This window comes from Podarcis gaigeae (genome assembly GCF_964106915.1).
Source record: "Podarcis gaigeae genome assembly, chromosome: 11".
In the NCBI taxonomy this organism is placed as follows: domain Eukaryota; kingdom Metazoa; phylum Chordata; class Lepidosauria; order Squamata; family Lacertidae; genus Podarcis; species Podarcis gaigeae.
The window spans coordinates 1,945,806-1,964,706 of NC_139687.1; the positions used below are offsets into that span (position 1 = coordinate 1,945,806).

Genomic DNA, 18,901 nt, shown 5'->3' on the forward strand with positions numbered 1-18,901 from the left:
GGGGACATTGCAGAATCAGTTTCTCCGTCGCCTCCTGAAACTCCCCATGTGTGTGAGCAACGCAGCCATACATCTGGAGTTAAGGATTGCATCCTTAGAGACGGTCATCTGGAAGCGAGTCTTTGGCTATTGGCTGTCCAGCTGGCATAGGCTTCCCGACCATTACCTCTTTCAGTGCCTCTGGCGGGATGACTTCGTTAACCCGTGGGTAGGAAAAATCCATGCTAAACTTCTGAGCATCGGAATTTCCCCAGCGGACTCCTTAAAGATGAACCTACGCTCAGCCAAAAGCCTTATCGAGCAAAGATTAGCAGACATTGAAAATCAACACAACCTCTCCAGGGGTGGGGGTGTCTGCTCCCCCAGGTATCACGGAATAACCCCACCACTTGGCCTTCCATCATACATGTCATCTCTTTCATCTGTACCACACCGACTTGCATTTATTCGTGCAAGGTTCAATGTTTTTCCATCGAACCTGCTGAGCCAGAGATTTTCCAAGGGTTTGGTGTCTCCGCTATGCGAGTGTGACGGGAAAACAGTTGAATGTCTTCCACATATAATGTTCAACTGTCCCTTACATAGCATAGCTAGGACTAAATTCCTGGGTCCTGCCTTACTGCGCTTGGTTGGCAGGCCTGTTGAGTCACATGCCGCACTGCTTTTGCAGGATACAGATCCTTCTGTAACTCTGCAGGTGGCGAGATTCCTGAATGCGGTTATCTCACACACAAAAACCACCAAAAAACAACAACAACAACAAAAACTAATCGGACAGTTATGATGAGAGTGCATGATGGATCTCGTCTCCAGTTCTCCTTTTTCTGTGAACCGTCCCTTGGATCTTTCCGGGCCCCAAGCTGTTATTTGTCACTGCTCAATGACCCACCCTTGCATCGTGGTGTTCCCCTTCTATTGTTAGATGTATTGGTTTTTTATGCTTCTGTGCTTTTATGTTTGTACATATTTTATGGGCTAATAGCCGTAAATAAATTTGAATTGAATTGAATCTGCTTCTCTATGGGCCTCTATGGGCCAATGAGGAGTTGTGGGTTCAGTGTTGTAGGCCCAACTCTATATATCTCTGCCCCACAAGAGGTTAAACAGGCACTGTCCCTACAAAGTTTCAGATGCCAGGTCAAAACTTTATTTCAAGAGACCTTTGCACGCTGATTGCTTTTCATGTGTTTTACATTTTTGTGCGTTTGGGATCATTAAATTCTGGAGGTTTAATTTATGTTTTAAGTGGTTTTATTGTTGTAAACCACTATTAGACCTGCATGTTGAAAAGTGGGATATAAACTTTTAAATAATAAAAAAGAACAGAAAATCTCATAGCCTGTTCCATCAGCTCCTAGGCTTATGTTCACTGTACATATATGCAGACCACACGGTTCAGTTGGAAAGAAAGAAAATAAGTGACAAATTGTGATGTATAAACTGGCACCCACATTGCAAACATATATGCATGTTTTTAAAGACTTTCAGCCAATCTAAAGGTAAGATTTTATGTTTTCTGATCCAGCCTTCAAGATGACTGACACTTCCAATGTTCTTCTTTCGAAAATGCAAAAAATATATATATAAAATGAGTAGAAGACAAAAGGCTTTTTATAATAAAGGACAAACATTGAAATAACACCCCCTTACAAAAACTGTTTTTTAAACAAATACTTTAATTCTTTAATATTTTGTACAATCCAAAAGGTGCACAGATGGGCATTCAAGCATTCAGCGTAGGCAAATGTCCATATCAAAAACAGCAAAGTGATGTACTTGGGTAATAGTACACGTTAAAATTCCATAAAATAAATAAATTAGTTCACATTGTCTCCAGTGTGCATATGCACCTTAATTTCTATTGTGTTCTTGTAGCCTGCTTTAGAAGTTCCAAATCTTTCCGTCGGCTAGTATTTGCTCTGGCACAGCTGTACTCTTCCAGCTGCAGAGGGATATACTTTTCCATTTGGCCCAGGCCCTGTCTTGCAGGACTGGTCAATAGCTTGATCCAAGATGGTTTGAAGTTCCCTCTGAACCCAAAGAAGCCTATGCTCCCTGAAAGAGGAAAAATGTATGTTTCAGAACTGAATACACATCATCAATAACGGGCAATGGATTCAACATTTAAAATGTTCTGTTCCAATATCATAGCAAACTTTGAAAATTTATCAACACTGAATATGAAACAGCAACTTGCACAGCATCTTTTGCATTCCATTTCTAGAAAAGGAAAAGGCACATTTTAATATGTAAAAAGAAGAACACACCCTTGTTGTGAAGATTTGCTGGTTTTGCTGCTCCCAGGGTCATTAAAGCTTGAGAAATGTTAAGGTTTTTTATATTCCCTCTGGTGCTTAATACAACTATAGACCTGAGAGAAAGAAAATGAAGGGATAAGGTTGAAGGGGAGAGAATAAGACTTGATTTACTGCCACTAAAAAGTATCATGCTTTAAGTAAATATCTATTGCAAGCTGCTTTGGAAAGGCAGCATATAAAATTGTTAAAATTGGTGACATCATATTCATAGAGCCGTAAATGTGGAACGTCAATATGACTAACACACTTTTCTATAATAAATTGCCATCTGGAGAAAGCAAACTTTTTTAGAAATAAAAATCATGCTTACTTTGCAAATGTCAAAATTTGCATATCCATAACAAATTAATCCGGTGTAGCACATTATACCTACATTTTGTTAAACATGGTAACAAAAAACAAGACTTCTAACAATCAATTTGTATGAATTTATACTGAATTATAATATCCATAATGCCTAACACATTTGGGACACAATTTAAGCAATCACAATCTCCTTCTTACTTCCTTTTCATTTGATAAAAAGATAATAATTTTCCATTTACATTTTCCTGGTTGTATTGCTTGAGGAAAATGCTATTTTTCCTTCCCAGATGTCCGGAGGGGGAGGGGAATGATAGGCTTCTGCTGTCTGTGTGTGTGTGTGTGTGTGTGAGAGAGAGAGAGAGAGAGAGAGAGAGGAAAGAAAGAAAGAAAGAAAGAAAGAAAGAAAGAAAGAAAGAAAGAAAGAAAGAAAGAAATAAATCACACTGAAGTTAGGAAGGGCCTGTTTTCACTTGCTTTCCAGAACAGCAGCTTTATTTGTCTGACTGTACCAGAAACATCCTCTGAATACTTATTTGAGAGTAAGCCCACCAAAACTAGTGGGGCTTACTTTTGAGTAGACCTGCATAGGAGTGGAACTTTCTACTTTCCTAAAAAAGCAAGTTTCTAATTTTTGGGGTTGGCAAAGGTCATCTTGGAAACATATGGGCAGTTCCTGAAGAAGTCTCAGAAGCCTTGTGGATCTGAGGATTCAGTGATGTTTATTGACTTGGTCCTCTTATATGGCTAACAGAAACAGAATTAGGTGAACACAAATCACATGCCTTAGTTGCAAAAGTTACAAAATCAAGTTTTTATGGACATAGAATTTAGATTTCTTTCTAGCATATGCAAGATGGGCCCTGGGATGCAACTCCTACTACCCCACCCGCCTTTTAAGTACAGTCGTACCTCGGGGTGAAGTAGCTTTGGGTTGAGCGTTTTCGGGTTGCGCTCTGCGGAGACCCAGAAGTAACGGAGCGCGTTACTTCCGGGTTTCACTGCTCACGCCATGCGCAGACGCTCAAAATGATGTCATGCGCATGCGCGTAAGCGGCAAATTGCACTCCAGAGACGCGGGTTGCATTCGCTTCAGGATGCGAACGGGGCTCCGGAACGGATCCCGTCCGCATCAGGTACCACTGTAACAGAGTACAAGAGTTCTTTCCTTAATTTCAAACACAGAAAGTGAGGTGATATGAACAATTCATAGCAGTAACACAAGGTACCTTAAGCACCATTCTCTGAAAAACCTTTAAGTATTATGAAAAGAAGCACCTCTGTGCATTTTTAAAAGGAAATGCAAAATAGCTTAAATGCCACTCCCGCTAAAATTCTATTTGCAAGCTGGTGTTTATTCTGTATCACATACCTTTGAGGAATTCCAGTTTTGACATATTCTTCTAGATTCCTTACATTTGCTTCAGAGAAAAATCTCTCTTTTGTTACTTTGCCAGTGCAGGCGTCAATGACTACGGTAAGAACACCCTCGGCACTCAAGGGAAACGTAATGCCACTGACCTGAAATTACAGACCTCATAAATCACACTCCCCCCTTTCCCCAAACCAGTAATTTGTAAATACAATAATCTGCTGTAAATTCACAGTTCCACTGCATTTATCATCATTTGGCTTCCAGATGGCAATAGTGTATTCCTGGCAGTGAACAATTTCCTATGAATTAGTCTTTTCCTTCAAAATCTTTGCTGATAAGATTTCTATGGCCCTCGGGTTAGGGCTTTCCTGTTTTCTTTGTGTAACTGAAGCCACTGACACATATCCATGTCCTTTCAACAAACCCCCTTTGGGCCCTGTAATAATGGCTTCTGATCCAGTGATTACAGAGCTCCAATTATTCTTTCGCTTAGCCTTAGGAAGGCCATCTCTGTCATCAGTGGGAGACAACAACAAATGTTTATGCGGCTTTACGCCCATCATGAAACACAACACAACAAAACAAATCAAATAAAACAGCGGACTTGTACAAACCACAAGTAGTATAACACAGTTCTCAGTGAGAGAGTTGTTCAAAGCCCCTTTTAAAAATCAGAGGAGAACCATCCTCAAAAGCTTCAGTTTGCCATGTTAAGGCAATTAAAAATGCTAATGCTGCAACTCTATTTTCCTCCGATTTCCCTGAAAGATTCAAGTGCATTTACCTGCCCACTGATTCAGTTCTAACCTTCAAACTCTGATGCCTGAAGACCTTCATTTCCCAGCCGCACATTTGGCCCCAAACCAGAACTAATTTTTCATCACTACATTTAACCCCTTAGAGCTGAAGTAAATATCCCCATCTCAGCCATCTAGGAACGGAAGAGCAGCCCTGCTGGATCCTGCCAAAGGCCATCAGTCCAGCCTCCTCTTCTCACAGTGCCCAACCAGATGCCTTTGGGAAACCTGCACTCAGGAGCAACTCTCACCCCCTCCCCCGGTGGTCTGCCTCATGAAGGCCACCCACAGCCTTCATGGCTTGCAGCCACTGACAGCACTCTATCCTCTAATTTAATCATCGTTTTAAGGCAGAGGGGGGGGGAAGCTGGAGTCCCGCAACACCTGGAGGGCCACAAACCTCATCCGCCCAGCCAGGGATGGTGGGAGTTGCAGCAATATTGTGCTTTAAGTGTTGCACCAGTGCACTACTGACATTCACCACTTTAAGAAATAGTGCAGTGGTACCTCAGTTTACAAACTTAATCCATTCCGGAAGTCCGTTCTTAAACCGAGGCATGCCTTCCCTGATGAGGTCTCCCGCTGCCAGTGCCCTCCCACCGTTCGACTTCCGTTCTTAGACCAAGGTAAAGTTCACAAACCAGGACACTTTTGCGGAGTTCATAAACTGAATCGTTCGTAAACAGGGTTGTCCTTAAACTGAGGTACCACTGTATTGACAAAAACTCAGCCCCTTGCAGTTGCTTCCTGGTTAATGTCAGACAGATTAGAATCTGATGTTTTCACTGTGCCACGATGTCAGACTACCCAAAAAGGGGGACAGGACGCATTTGCATAGCTGATTGTACAATGGACAGCACAAAAGAATATGTTCTGCAGTGTCCGGCACATTCAAAAAACATCTGCAATGTCTATAATTTCTGGGCATGTTTAAATATCTGCCCTTGACAAAAGCTGAGAGGAAAATGTTCAGTTGGGCTAACATAAAGGCCCTGTGTTGGACTGGAATTATTATTTTTGAAATATAAGTGACCCTGTTATCTGTTGGATTTAAATCATAGAATTTGGGGAACCAAATTTTATTTACCCCTGACTCGATGTTTTGTTTTTCAATGTCCCTTAATCTGGTTTGAATATTGCAATAAATATATTGATCACTTGAATTATACAAGAGTTCCAAGGCAATACCAAAAGATCTGAGTTGAAACCCTCGGGATTTATAAGAGTCCTTAAGTAAAAAGCAGACTCGAAAGTTGGCAATGGCAGTGCAACCAGTATTTTCAAGTCATGTGTATGTCTATTTCTGCACACATTGCCTCCTACTTGATTGAACTTGGGATACGTCTCAATAAACCTGAGTGTATCTTATTCTAAATCACTAGTATACGCTTTAAATTTAAATTTTACCAATGGTATTTTGAAAACAAATCAATATGCAAAGATGCTGCAAATAACAGGAATGCTGAGGATGCCAAATTATTCTCTTATTCTTTTCCCCCAAGTTTATGCTGATATGGTTTGTTCCTAAATGATCCTTTTTCAAACACCTACACAGGTTATGGCATTCCTGCATGATGTTAATAAAGGCTTGTGGTAAAGAAAGATTGCAAGAATACTTACTGAGACATAAGATTCTTCGTTCCTTTGCAACTCAACTGTGTCCGGAGACTGAATTTTCACAAGGAGGTAGGTTTTATGAGGATCACTGGTAAATGCCACCTGAATAGAATACAATTAATGTTTAAAAGTAGCCATTATATGAGTGTATAGCGTATAATTTTTCTCTTAGAACAGGAATGTCAGGTGACAGAAGCCGACTGTGCTGAGATTTGGGTGAGGACTAGAAAAAGTATATTCACAAGTACAGCATCATACAATAAAAGATGGAAAACCTTATATTCCTGTTGAAGCTTTAAAAAGTTGTTCAGTTCATTAAAAGCCTTTTTTTCCTGTAAAAGGAAAGCTTCAAAAACACACCGCAGAAAAAAACAGCACAGCACAGAGAAATGTGAAAGAAAGAAAAAACAAAAGCCTCAAAAGCATAATGGAAAGGCAAGATTAAAGTGATTCTGTTTGGCTTATTTTCCTCAACTTTCCCCAAGCTAGATCTTTAGGATCCTCAGCTACACCTGCCCCCTAGGAAGGGTTGGGCTGCAGGGCTGGATCTGCTGCTTGGCTCTTCCCCAATCCCACCTAGGATTCCCTTACAAATAATGCCCAGCTGTGCACTTTCTGGTCAGGCACATTCACCACCCTGTGTATCTGTCTAGCAGCTAACACTGAGAGGCAGTGCTATTAGGAAGAATTTTGCTGGATAAGACCAAGGTCAATCTAGCCTAGGATCCCATTTCTGACCATGGTGATTCAAATGCCTATGGGAAACCCATGAACAGAAATGTGAGGGCAAAAGCCCTCCTGTCTGTGTGTGTCTGTGTGTGTCTGTGTGAGAGAGAGAGAGAGAGAGAGAGAGAGAGAGAGAGAGAGGGAGGGAGGGAGAGAGAGAGGGAGAGAGAGAGAGAAACTGTTGTCTATCCACTTCCTGTATAATGGAGCCCTGCTTGGTTGCCACTTGAGGGTTTCCCATGATGGGAATGTGGTTGGCCACTGTGAGAACAGGGATGCTAGACTAGATGGACCACTGGCCTAATTTAGAAGGGCCTTCTATTCTTATTCTTTCAAAATATACATATCATGCAGATGCAGTCATTTCCAAATGATTTCAAGTTTTGCTGAGGTTTTAAACATGATGCTGTTCAGCAATGTGATTTCCTAAAACTTCTCATCTTATCTCATCTCGTCTCTATCCATCCCATCCTTCAGTCTCTGCTTTGATCCACCTCATTCTTCTTACATTCAAATCCTGCCCCATTTACTCATGACAGCGAGTGTCCTGTCAACACGGTTGAAAACCCTGAGAGAAACTGCAAGAGGTTATGCGCTAATCAACCATATCGCTCTTGATGCTGTGCCCTTTTCCCACCTGAGTGGAGCCACATTTCTGACAGGAGCCCGTAGTCTTTGTGGGCATTCTTTTCACCACAGTTGGCTTCTGGAAGTACTTTGGGTAAGCTTTTGTCAAGCAGTTACTGACAGACTTTGGCCGAAAGCTGGCCTGAATCTTGACTCTTTCACATCCCCGAAAGGAACAGTAACTGTGGCCCTCCCTGTGGTATTTGGCTTGAAGAAACAAAAACAGCAGCCTGTACATGAACACACAAAAACAAAGAACAGATCACACTTTATTACAAAACCAGCAGTGCTGGCACTATTCCTTATTTCATATGGCTCCCATGAGGCCATTTGCCAGAAGTCAGGCTACCTGGTATCTTCACTGTGTGTAACGAGCTGAGATTAGAAGCACCTGCTGTAAGGGAGAGGTCTTGCCTGTAATCCCAGCTCGTTTCAGTACCTGTACAAAAGACACCTGTCGACAGAAACAATCAATCCAGCAGATTCCAAAGTAGCCACCAGGACCAAGATCAAAGAGCTGCCCAAGGATGCCAGGGACAAGATTGTAGAACTGCACAGGGCTGGGCTGGGCTACAAGACTATTGCCAGGCAGCTTGGTGAGAAGGTGACAACAGTTGGTGCAGTAATTCGCAAATGGAAGAAACACAAAATAACTGTCAGCCTCCTTTGGTCTGGGGCTCCATACGAGATCTCATCTCGTGGAGTTGCAATGATCAGCAGAACGGTGATGAAGCAGCCCAGAACTACACGGGGGGAACTTGTCAATGATCTCAGGGCACCTGGGACCATAGTCACCAGGAAAACAGTTGGTAACACACTACGCCGTGAAAGACTGAGATCTTGCAGAGCCCGCAAGGTCCCCTTGCTGAAGACAGTACATGTACAGGCCTGTCTGCAGTTTGCCAATGCACATCTGAATGACCCAGAGGAGAACTGGGTGAGTGTGTTGTGGTCAGATGAGACCAAAATCGAGCTCTTTGGCATCAACTCAACTTGCCGTGTCTGGAGGAGGAGGAATGCTACCTATGACCCCAAGAACACCATCCCCACCATCAAACATGAAGGGGGACACTTGAGGGTGTTTTTCTGCTAAGGGGACAGGACACCTTCACCACATCGAAGGGATGATGGATGGGACCATGTATCGTCAAATCTTGGGTGAGCACCTCGTTCCCTCAGTCAGGGCAATGAAAATGGGTCAAGGATGGGTATTCCAGCATGACAGTGATCCAAAACACACGGCCAAGGCAACAAAGGAGCGGCTCAAGAAGAAGCACATTAAGGTCCTGGAGTGGCCTAGCCAGTCTCCAGACCTTAATCCCATCAAAAATCTGTGGAGGGAGCTGAAGGTTTGAGTAGCTACACATCAGCCTCGAAATCTCACTGACTTGGAGAGGATCTGCAAAGAGGAGTGGGACAAAATATCTCCTGAGATGTGTGCAAACCTGGTGGCCACCTACAAGAAATGTCTGACCTCTGTAATTGCCAACAAGGGTTTTGCCACCAAGTACTAAGTCATCCTTTGCAAAGGGATCAAATACTTATTTCACTCATTATAATGCACATCAATCTATTGGCTTCTGGGTATGTGGGGTTTTTCCTGTTGTTATTCTGCCTCTCACAGCTACAATAAACCTACCATTAAAATTATGGACTGGTCATTTCTTCGTCAGAGGGCAAACAGGCAAATTTAGCAGGGGATCAAATACTTCCCCCCCCCCCACTGTATGTTGCATCTTTAGTGCATAACCACATAGAGAGGAAGGGGAGGAAAGAAGTAAGATGTATTCTGCAATTCTTCCTCTGTGCAGAGTGCACTGTTTACACAGATTGCTGGGAAGTCTGGTGGGACAACAGGGCAGTCTGAAAGAATGCACTCAAACCTTGGGTGGGTAGGGAAAGCCCTACCCAGAATGGCCTGAGATGGGTAACAAAAGCATTTGTTGAATGTAAACTTCATATTTTTCTGTGTACTCAGAACAGCCTACACTGCAGTGACCTTTGGGGAATTGACAGTTTGATAAACTACTGCATGTTGTTGTTGTTGTTGTTTAGTCGTTTAGTCGTGTCCGACTCTTCGTGACCCCATGGACCAGAGAACGCCAGGCACCTCTGTCCTCCACTGCCTCCCGCAGTTTGGTCAAACTCATGCTGGTAACCTCGAAAACACTATCCAACCATCTCGTCCTCTGCCGTCCCCTTCTCCTTGTGCCCTCCATCTTTCCCAACATCAGGGTCTTCTCCAGGGAGTCTTCTCTTCTCATGAGGTGGCCAAAGTACTGGAGCCTCAGCTTCACAATCTGTCCTTCCAGTGAGCACTCAGGGTTGATTTCCTTCAGTATGGAGAGGTTTGATCTTCTTGCAGTCCATGGGACTCTCAAGAGTCTCCTCCAGCACCATAATTCAAAAGCATCAATTCTTCGGCGATCAGCCTTCTTTATGGTCCAGCTCTCACTTCCATACATCACTACTGGGAAAACCATAGCTTTAACTATACGAACCTTTGTTCTGCTGCATACATAACTACTGCATACAACTACTGCATACATAACCACAAATCCTGATGATTCCTCTTAGAATTACATTCATGCTATAGCTCTCCACTGACAAAAAACCAGGTCATCCAGTTCTTATAGATACTAAAAAACTGAACATTTAATTATACTACAAATTATGGTTTTGTGGCAAATATCTACCCAGTGCTGTTATCAAAATAAAACTTTCTCTCCATTCGCCTATTCTGCAATTCCGCCATTGAAGATACAGACACATAATCCTCCACGCTGTTGGGAGGTGCAGGCCTCCGGAATGCGTCAGAGGTTACTTGGAAAGTAGTGTCTGGTGGGTAACAGAGACCCACCCGAATCCAGTCATTCCTGAAAACAGAAAGTGACAAAAACATTACCATATGCTTATAAAAGCTTTTTCATTTGCTGCTTGCGATGAGTTATCATTCAGCATGACCACATAGTACTAAAATGATTTCTAATACTGTTTACAAGTATCCTTACCACAGAAACAAGAAAATTCCTAGTTTCAACTGTAATTCCTAGTTTACAGATGTGGAAGTAAAATTAGCTGCAGCAGAATGAACAAAGTTCTTTGGGAACTATTTTAGCTATAAATTTAAACCAAGACCTTCCAAAGTTCTGTCCACCATGCCATACTCATTTTGTCTGAATACTGAGCATATTTTTTCACAACATAATACTACTGAAAGGTTGAAAAGACTGCTGGGAAAATTAGAACAAAAGAGAAAAATCTTCTGCTCCACAATGTTCTTTTGATAAGGACACAGGAACATTCAATGTGGCTTGCACATGAGGACAGCCTGATGACTTGTGCCACAGAACAACTTGGTTTTCTCATCTGAGAGGAAGTTTAAATCATTTATTAAATCAAGCTAGCCAATTTGCATTGTTAGTGCTGTCAGTGAGGATTAGGCTATGATATAAACCATGTGTTCTTCCTTTTGTTGTCATTGCTGTTTGTCTACGGCTGATAAGAGTTTTGCTCAGTTTGTAATAATACATTATTATACTTCAAAAACTAACAAAGAAATACATGCTTCACATTGCTTTATGAGGTAGATGAGAGTTCATGGAATATATCTGCATTTTTAAACAAAACTGGACATTGAAAGGCAACCTACTTGTTGAAGTTAATGAGGTACAGAAATGTTGTTTGTGGGGCTTGTCCATTCCAATGTATTGTGTAGCCCTTCTGAAGCATCACCACAGGCTGGTATTGCTGGTAGTCAGCTTTCTGATTATTAATCCCTCTCAGTATCATAGGACTGGAAGGGTATTCATCTCGCACCATAGTCATGGTAAGATTCTGTGGATTCCGTGTCTGAATGTACACCTAACAGTTATCAAAACAGAATGAATATGTAAAAACTAGGATAGATTATACCACATCAGTTGCAAACAGTCCAGCTCTCAGTTGTTTGGATGGCCTAGAGGATATCTAAATATATTTGGATAACAAAAACTTTGAATTAAGAAAAAATGGTTGTTTACCACTGGATTACATGACATACTTAATGGAAAGTTTTGATAAAGTCCCTCTGCTCATACAAGACCTCAGTTGGAAACCAAGATCAGAAACCATCATTTGGTGGTATTGGCCGCTGTTACACCATCCCCTTCAATAATAGTAATAAAATTTTGACATGACAAGCTATGGCTAGTCTTAAATAGGAAGTGGAGAAAGGGGCCACATAGGAGAGAGGAAGGAGACTTGTTGGATCCCCCAAGGCATGGCTGCCTGGACAGAGCAGGTAGAAACAAAACCTCTTCCAGGAATTGGGGGGAAGACATCTACTTCTGCTTCATTGACTATGCAAAAGCCTTTGACTGTGTCGACCACAGCAAACTATGGCAAGTTCTTAAAGAAATGGGAGTGCCTGATCACCTCATCTGTCTCCTGAGAAATTTCTATGTGGGACAAGAAGCTACAGTTAGAACTGGATATGGAACAACTGATTAGTTCAAAATTGGGAAAGGAGTACGACAAGGCTGTATATTGTCTCCCTGCTTATTTAACTTATATGCAGAATTCATCATGCAAAAGGCTGGGCTGGATGAATCCCAAGCCGGAATTAAGATTGCCGGAAGAAATATCAACAACCTCAGATATGCAGATGACACAACCTTGATGGCAGAAAGTGAGGAGGAATTAAAGAACCTTTCAATAAGGGTGAAACAGGAGAGCACAAAATATGGTCTGAAGCTCAACATCAAAAAAACTAAGATCATGGCCACTGGTCCCATCACCTCCTGGCAAAGAGAAGGGGAAGAAATGGAGGCAGTGAGAGATTTTACTTTCTTGGGCTCCATGATCACTGCAGATGGTGACAGCAGCCACGAAATTAAAAAACGCCTTTGTCTTGGGAGAAAAGCAATGACAAACCTAGACAGCATCTTCAAAAGCAGAGACATCACCTTGCCAACAAAGCTCCGTATAGTTAAAGCTATGGTTTTCCCAGTAGTGATGTATGAAAGTGAGAGCTGGACCATAAGGAAGGCTGATCGCCGAAGAATTGATGCTTTTGAATTATGGTGCTGGAGGAGACTCTTGAGAGTCCCATGGACTGCAAGATGTTCAAACCTATCCATTCTTAAGGAAATCAGCCCTGAGTGCTCACTGGAAGGACAGATCCTGAAGCTGAGGCTCCAATACTTTGACCACCTCATGAGAAGAGAGGAGTCCCTGGAAAAGACCCTGATGTTGGGAAAGATGGAGGGCAGAAGGAGAAGGGAGTGGAAGGCAGTGGAAGACAGGAGTGCCTGGCATGCTCTGGTTCATGGGGTCATGAAGAGTCAGACACGACTAAATGACTAAACAACAACACTGTACTCTTTATATGGAACCATAGTAGTTCTACAGTTTTTTTAAATAAAGGAAGTACTTTATCACAGACCAAGCGCTAAAGTAAAAAAATAAAATAAAGTGACTTGCCCAATGCCTTTTTCAGTATTTGTATGAAATGATAACAAAGAATGGAGTTCAGAGGTTCCCGCCTCTAAGCTGTGCAAATATGATAAAGGAAGTCTTTTTTCTCTGTGTGCTGGTTCTGTCTTCATACATCTAATCCTGCACTTGATGAAAATGTTTGCCCTCTTCCTATTCATTGTTTTAAAAATAGCGGACAATTTGGGAGCAGGGAGATGGTGTATGAGTGTGAAAGAGAGAACCCATTCAGTAGGCTGAGCTCTGAATATAAATAAGGATGTAAATCAGAAATGACAAGCTTGGGCCCAAGTACCACAGGCTGCCCTCAGTCTGATGTCATGTGACCCTTGGTCTAATTTAATGCACATATAAGCAACAAAAGGAAAAGAAGGGAAAGGGCAGGGGCAGAAAGAGAGACAGAAACAGGGGACACAGCCCTCAGCCACTTTTGCTTCTGGTCTGGCCCACCTCTCTGACAGACAGACAGACACACAGACAGACAGATCAATCAATCAATCAATCAATCAATCAATCTTTTTATTTGTACCCTCCCCAGCCGGAGCCGGACTCAGGGCAGCTAACATCATGAAACTAAGACAGTATACAAAGACAAAGGGGGGGGGGAGACTGCCCATCCCTTGACATAAAGAATTCTACTATAACTTTCATAAAAATTGGAAGAAATGGGTAAACAGTAATATCAGCTGCTCAAGTTTTATGCATATTAACAATGGCCTCTCTTTAACCTGAGCAAAGGTCCCACTGCAGAGCACACCATTCCACCTGGTGAGATTAACACAGTCAGGATGTCGAATCAGGTAGTTATCCATTCTGCCAACATAGGTGTCCTTGTAGCCAGTCACAGATCCATCAACATCATGAAATATTGAGTTCTTGTCGCCATCCAGATCAGCCTCTTCAAACCAAGGCCCAGGTTTACCGAAAAAGACTTTCAGAGAAACCTTAAAAGACAAGAGCAACATTAATTTTAAGGCAATAATCTTTTATCAATAAATATTTGTTTGTTGTACCCTGCATTTCCACCAAACATTGCTCAGTCATCCTTTCCCCATTTGGGAAAATCTGAAAATTTACCTCTTCACCAAACTTCACAAGAGAAATATTGTTTTGGGGGGTAATTTGCCAGGTGTTTTTCATTAGGAACCCAATTGCACTAGTGAATCTATCTGGAGTTGGCACAAAATTGTTGAATGTGCACTTGGAGAGACGTATAGGTCCATCGTAAATCTGAAAGCCTCTGATGGGATACGTCCTGTTAAAAGTAGATAGGTACATATTTAGAGACCCCTTTTTGCCTGCAGCAGCCAAGTACACTTCTTTACTTAGATATGGACTAGGCAGACAATATCCATGGCACTCCACCCAACACAGTGAGAGTTACTTCTGAGTAAACATGCATAGGATTAAGCTGTATATATAAAATATTCGTAGCTAAAAGATACTAACATAGCCTTAAAATTACAGCAATTTTTTGAATATAAATGCAATGCTGAGACAGTATTTGTGTTTTTTAAAGGTTCTAATTGCAAGCAATGCATGCTTATTCTGGCCATATCCACACCCAATTAATATAACTCCTATTTCTACTCTATCTCAAGAGCTCAGCACTCAGCCTTTTTTTAAAGTGAGTGTATCTCTAATGATCCTTATTTAAATACAGGAATTTATGAACTCTAACCTTATTCTTTCTACTCTAATTATCCTAAGGTCATCTGCAGACAGCTGAATCCCCTGCAGCTGGTTAAATAGGAAAGTGGAGGAAAGTATTGAAGAGGTACCAATTAGCAGGTAGATTTTGTGCAATAGTCCAACTTTTGCACTTTGATCTTGCTCATTTCTAGCCTATCATTCAAACTAGCATGGTAAGCCTAAAACTTGTTAATACTGTTAATTAGAGTGCCCAAGCCTCCAAAGGACTTTATTTGCAAGCAGCTTTAGGAAACTGGTCACAAATGCTCATTGTCCAATTGCCACTGACAGCTGCTAGCAGACTTAGACTGACTCCCTCCACATCCACTCTCTCGTGTATGTGGTTCTACTTGCACCTTGACATGAAGCTATCATTCTAGGAGACAGCAAATATTCTTTTTTTAAGCAAGCAGGTCTCCTGCAAGGTCAGCAAGCGCTCCAGACTCTTTTACTGACAGGAATGCGAAGCAGAGTCAAATTGGCATTCCCAAAGCTGAACAAACATTTTCCCTAAAAGGTCACTAGAGCTCTTTCATCTCCTTTAACTGAAATGCAAAGACTGTGTAAGAAAAACTGCAGGAGTTGTGAAACACAAAAGGTAATTTAAAAGAGCATTACTTGGAGGCCTGCCCACATGAATGTCCCAGTGCGTAAGTGCATGTCTGCTCTAACAAGAAGGTTCAGGAGCAAGTCAATGGGAAGAAGATGGGATCCAGAAGGATCTCTCAAGACATGAATGTGCTTGGACAGGATGGCAGGCCTGTGTTACTAAGAAGTAAGGGAAGCTGGCATGTGCCAAAAATAAAAAGAAGAGAGCTGGAGAAACCCAACTTCAAGTCAGAGATTGATAGTAAGATATTTGTAGAGTTTCTCACAGGGAGGGGAACGAGAGCTGCGCCCCTGGAAAGGTCACTCTGTTTCAGGCACTGTATGCTTACCGGTTTCTAGGCAAAGTACGATTTTTATTGTTTATTCCTCCAGTGCCCCAGTATTTGTTTTGGCCGCCTGAATTGCCATAATTATTGCTTTCACCAACAAACAGAGAGTCTGATACATCCTGGCTGGAGCCTTCATCACTTGGGAAGCTTCCATCACTGCAAATAATAATAATAATAATAATAATAATAATAATAATAATAATAATACTTTCAACTACAGCCTTGCTTATTTAAGAACCTGAACAGAATATTCTCTACCTGTGCAACACAGCAGCTAAAAACCACTGAAGCTATATGTGAAAGCCAGCAGGGCAGCGCTGCCTCTGATCTGACCTGGAGTCCAACAGTAACTTAGGCACAGACTTGTTAGGATCTGTTTTCTGATTTGACATTTAAAACTTCAAAGGAGACAGACTAATACAAAAGTAGTAAAAATGAAACAGCACTAACCTGGCAAAGGTTAAGCCTATTCCATTGTCAGCAAAGCTAGAAGAGAAAAAAACAACCAATTATTTCAGGAAAAACACCAATAACCTAAACCTAAAGCCCCAATCCAGATAGGTGAAAATGGCAATAGTTTACATTTCCAGAAATTGGCAGGACAAAGTTTTTTACCTGTACAGTCACCTTGTGCAAGTCTGTTCAAGATAGCTGTTTTATTTACTTTAACAATGTGTAGGTATTTGCTGAAGGGCAACCTACCCAGAGTTCTGAATAATGATTTCCCCTCCTCTGACCCAAGCTCCATGGTCATTATTTTTATAAGCTATTAGCCTGTCTATGAGAGCAGCAACTCGGGGCTTTGCAGGATCTGCATCTTGATGTGGTCGAAACCTTGAAAAAGAAGAGAGGGGGTGTGAATGGACCTGCACACCTGCAATTCTGCGTACATCAGTATAAAAACGACAGCACCTCACACAAATGTTTACAAAAATTCAGCTCAAGCACACACGCATACTGCAAAAAAGAAACAGGTTTTACTTTTGAACTCCAAGGGTCTTTGTCACTAAGCAAAACCTAATTTCCATAGCATAAAGCAATCCCCAGTAATCTCATACTGGAAAAGGACAACATACCCACAGATGCAGATGCTTCAGTCCTGGAGGGAATTTATTGCTGAAGCTTTCCTCCCTTTTATTTATGAGAGTGTGGAAAAAAGTAAGAAAAATGCTGCAAGTACTTAATGGCTACCTAATTCTAGAACACAAAATCCAGTAGTGTTTGGAATGCTTCTATCTATGCAGAGGGCTGTGCACAGGTAGAGCAGTGGTAATGGTAATTGGGAGACTGACCAACCCTTCTCTATACACCCCAATAGTAAGTGTGCCCATGGACCACAATTCAACAAACAGGAACAGGCAGAACTGAATGAAACAGTGAGGTAGCAACAACATGCATGCACTTCAGTGGCAGCCTTAGGGGGGTGGGGGAGTAACAACTGGAAGTGTTTCACTATAAGGCTGCAAAAATTGTGGATTCAGCAGCCAAAACATGTGCACAACTACATTAAGACATTCCATGTGAATTAAGCTAGGGTTTGCAAATTCTGGACAACAAAAATAACACTCCTGTATTTAATCCTCCATCATTTCCTTCCACATAGTATGTTCTACCTTGCATTATTGTCCAAACACAGATACTCCCTTTTATCATCAGCACTTGCATTGGTAGTTTTCACACCTTTATCAATGAACAATCCAGCCTGCAATAATAAAAAGATACAAATAACTTTATAACCAGTATGGTGTTTATAGTCTTGCAGTTCTTAATTACAACAGCTAATATGAGAAGGAAAAAGTGCCTGGGAACATATTCTTGAAGCTTTCACAGACTGAAAGAAATCAGAGAGTCTTGTCTCCTGCATTAGAAACTGAACATATCAGAATATTCCACCCACTATACTATCCTAGGTCACAGCCAGTAAAATGCCATCTTCTTCTCAAGCAGCCATCTCACGGAAGTGAAAAGTTCGTGTTACCACACCTAAGACTTGGAGTGTGTTTTCAGCTAAAATTCTAGGACTCTAGGACAATGAACTGGAAAATGTCAGCATGCATTCTTTCTATTTGCAGAACCTACCTAGCATGCCCACAGTAATATGAAGCCTTTCTTTTGGCTTGGCTGGTGTTGGAAGAACACCAAGAAAATGTTGGAAGGACATCAAAAACCAATTGGAAAGATGACAAGAATATGAAAAATTATGGCAATGTTAAGTTCATTCCAAGGAGGCAATTCGTCATAGTCAATTTCTGAATGTATGATTTTGCTGGGCTCTTTGAAGATGCTCAGAGTGTCTATCTGGCCACGAATCCTGAGAAAAGATGGGTCTGTCTGCAATTTGGGGAGAGGGCGTCACAGAGGAGGTTATTGGTTTTGTTTGTTACTATGGTATGCATTTTTGTGTTTTTATATTGTAAACCACCCTGTGATCCTCAGATGAAGGGCAGTACAGTAATGTAAAAAATTACTGTACTTTTCCAAGTATAAGCCTATTTTTTTTTAATTTAAAAATCATGTTCAAAATTAGGGGTCTTCTATACATGGGTAGTGCATTGTGGGGCATGGGATTGGTTGCTGCCACGAGTTGGAGATTATTCTTGGTAGCTGTTGAAAGGGCTGTTGTTGACTGGCTGTCGCTGCGGCAATTGGCTTTTTCAGCGATGGGAAAGAGGATAGGTTGCTTTGTCTACCTACGCAAGCAGCATTGTCAGTCTGGCGGGTGAGTGACTTTTTGCATTTCCCCATAAAAAAGCCCAACAACTATGCCCCCCCAAAAAGCTCAAGAACTTGGGGAATCCCCCCTTTTCTTAATTTTGGTCCCCCAAAATTGGCGGGGTTTGTGTGTTATACACAGGGGCATGTTATACATGGAAAAGTACGGTAAATGATATTCATCATCATTTGCAATTACCATATTTTTCAATCCATAAGACACACTTTTTTCCTCCTAAAAAGTAAGGGGAAATGTCTGGGCGTCTTATAGAGCGAATGTGTGGTCCCTGGAGCTGAATCGCCAGAGTGCAGGGGCGAAAA

General features: G+C 41.7%; 1 protein-coding gene across 7 annotated transcripts in view; it reads right to left on the reverse strand.

Moving 5' to 3' along the window:
* Window positions 1–1,656: 1,656 nt before the first annotated feature.
* CEMIP2 (cell migration inducing hyaluronidase 2) overlaps window positions 1,657–18,901 on the reverse strand; it is a 62,355-nt gene continuing 45,110 nt past the window's right edge. For 3 of the 7 annotated variants that reach the window (XR_014555944.1, XR_014555945.1, XR_014555947.1), the window contains exons 12-24: window positions 17,482–17,570; window positions 16,571–16,702; window positions 16,319–16,354; window positions 15,869–16,024; window positions 14,316–14,493; window positions 13,967–14,182; window positions 11,416–11,627; window positions 10,298–10,639; window positions 7,774–9,788; window positions 6,414–6,512; window positions 3,994–4,142; window positions 2,268–2,371; window positions 1,657–2,055 (exon numbers count right to left, since the gene is read on the reverse strand). Coding sequence is in view for 3 of the 7 variants with exons in the window: in XM_083701896.1 (XP_083558022.1) it covers window positions 1,859–2,055; window positions 2,268–2,371; window positions 3,994–4,142; window positions 6,414–6,512; window positions 7,774–7,993; window positions 10,460–10,639; window positions 11,416–11,627; window positions 13,967–14,182; window positions 14,316–14,493; window positions 15,869–16,024; window positions 16,319–16,354; window positions 16,571–16,702; window positions 17,482–17,570 (1,968 nt within the window). In the remaining 4 variants the exon portion in view is untranslated. Of the gene's footprint in view, window positions 2,056–2,267; window positions 2,372–3,993; window positions 4,507–4,627; window positions 6,513–7,773; window positions 9,789–10,297; window positions 10,640–11,415; window positions 11,628–13,966; window positions 14,183–14,315; window positions 14,494–15,868; window positions 16,025–16,318; window positions 16,355–16,570; window positions 16,703–17,481; window positions 17,571–18,901 lie in introns of all 7 variants that reach the window. The other 4 variants (XM_083701896.1, XM_083701895.1, XM_083701894.1 and 1 more) reach the window with 2 other exon arrangements.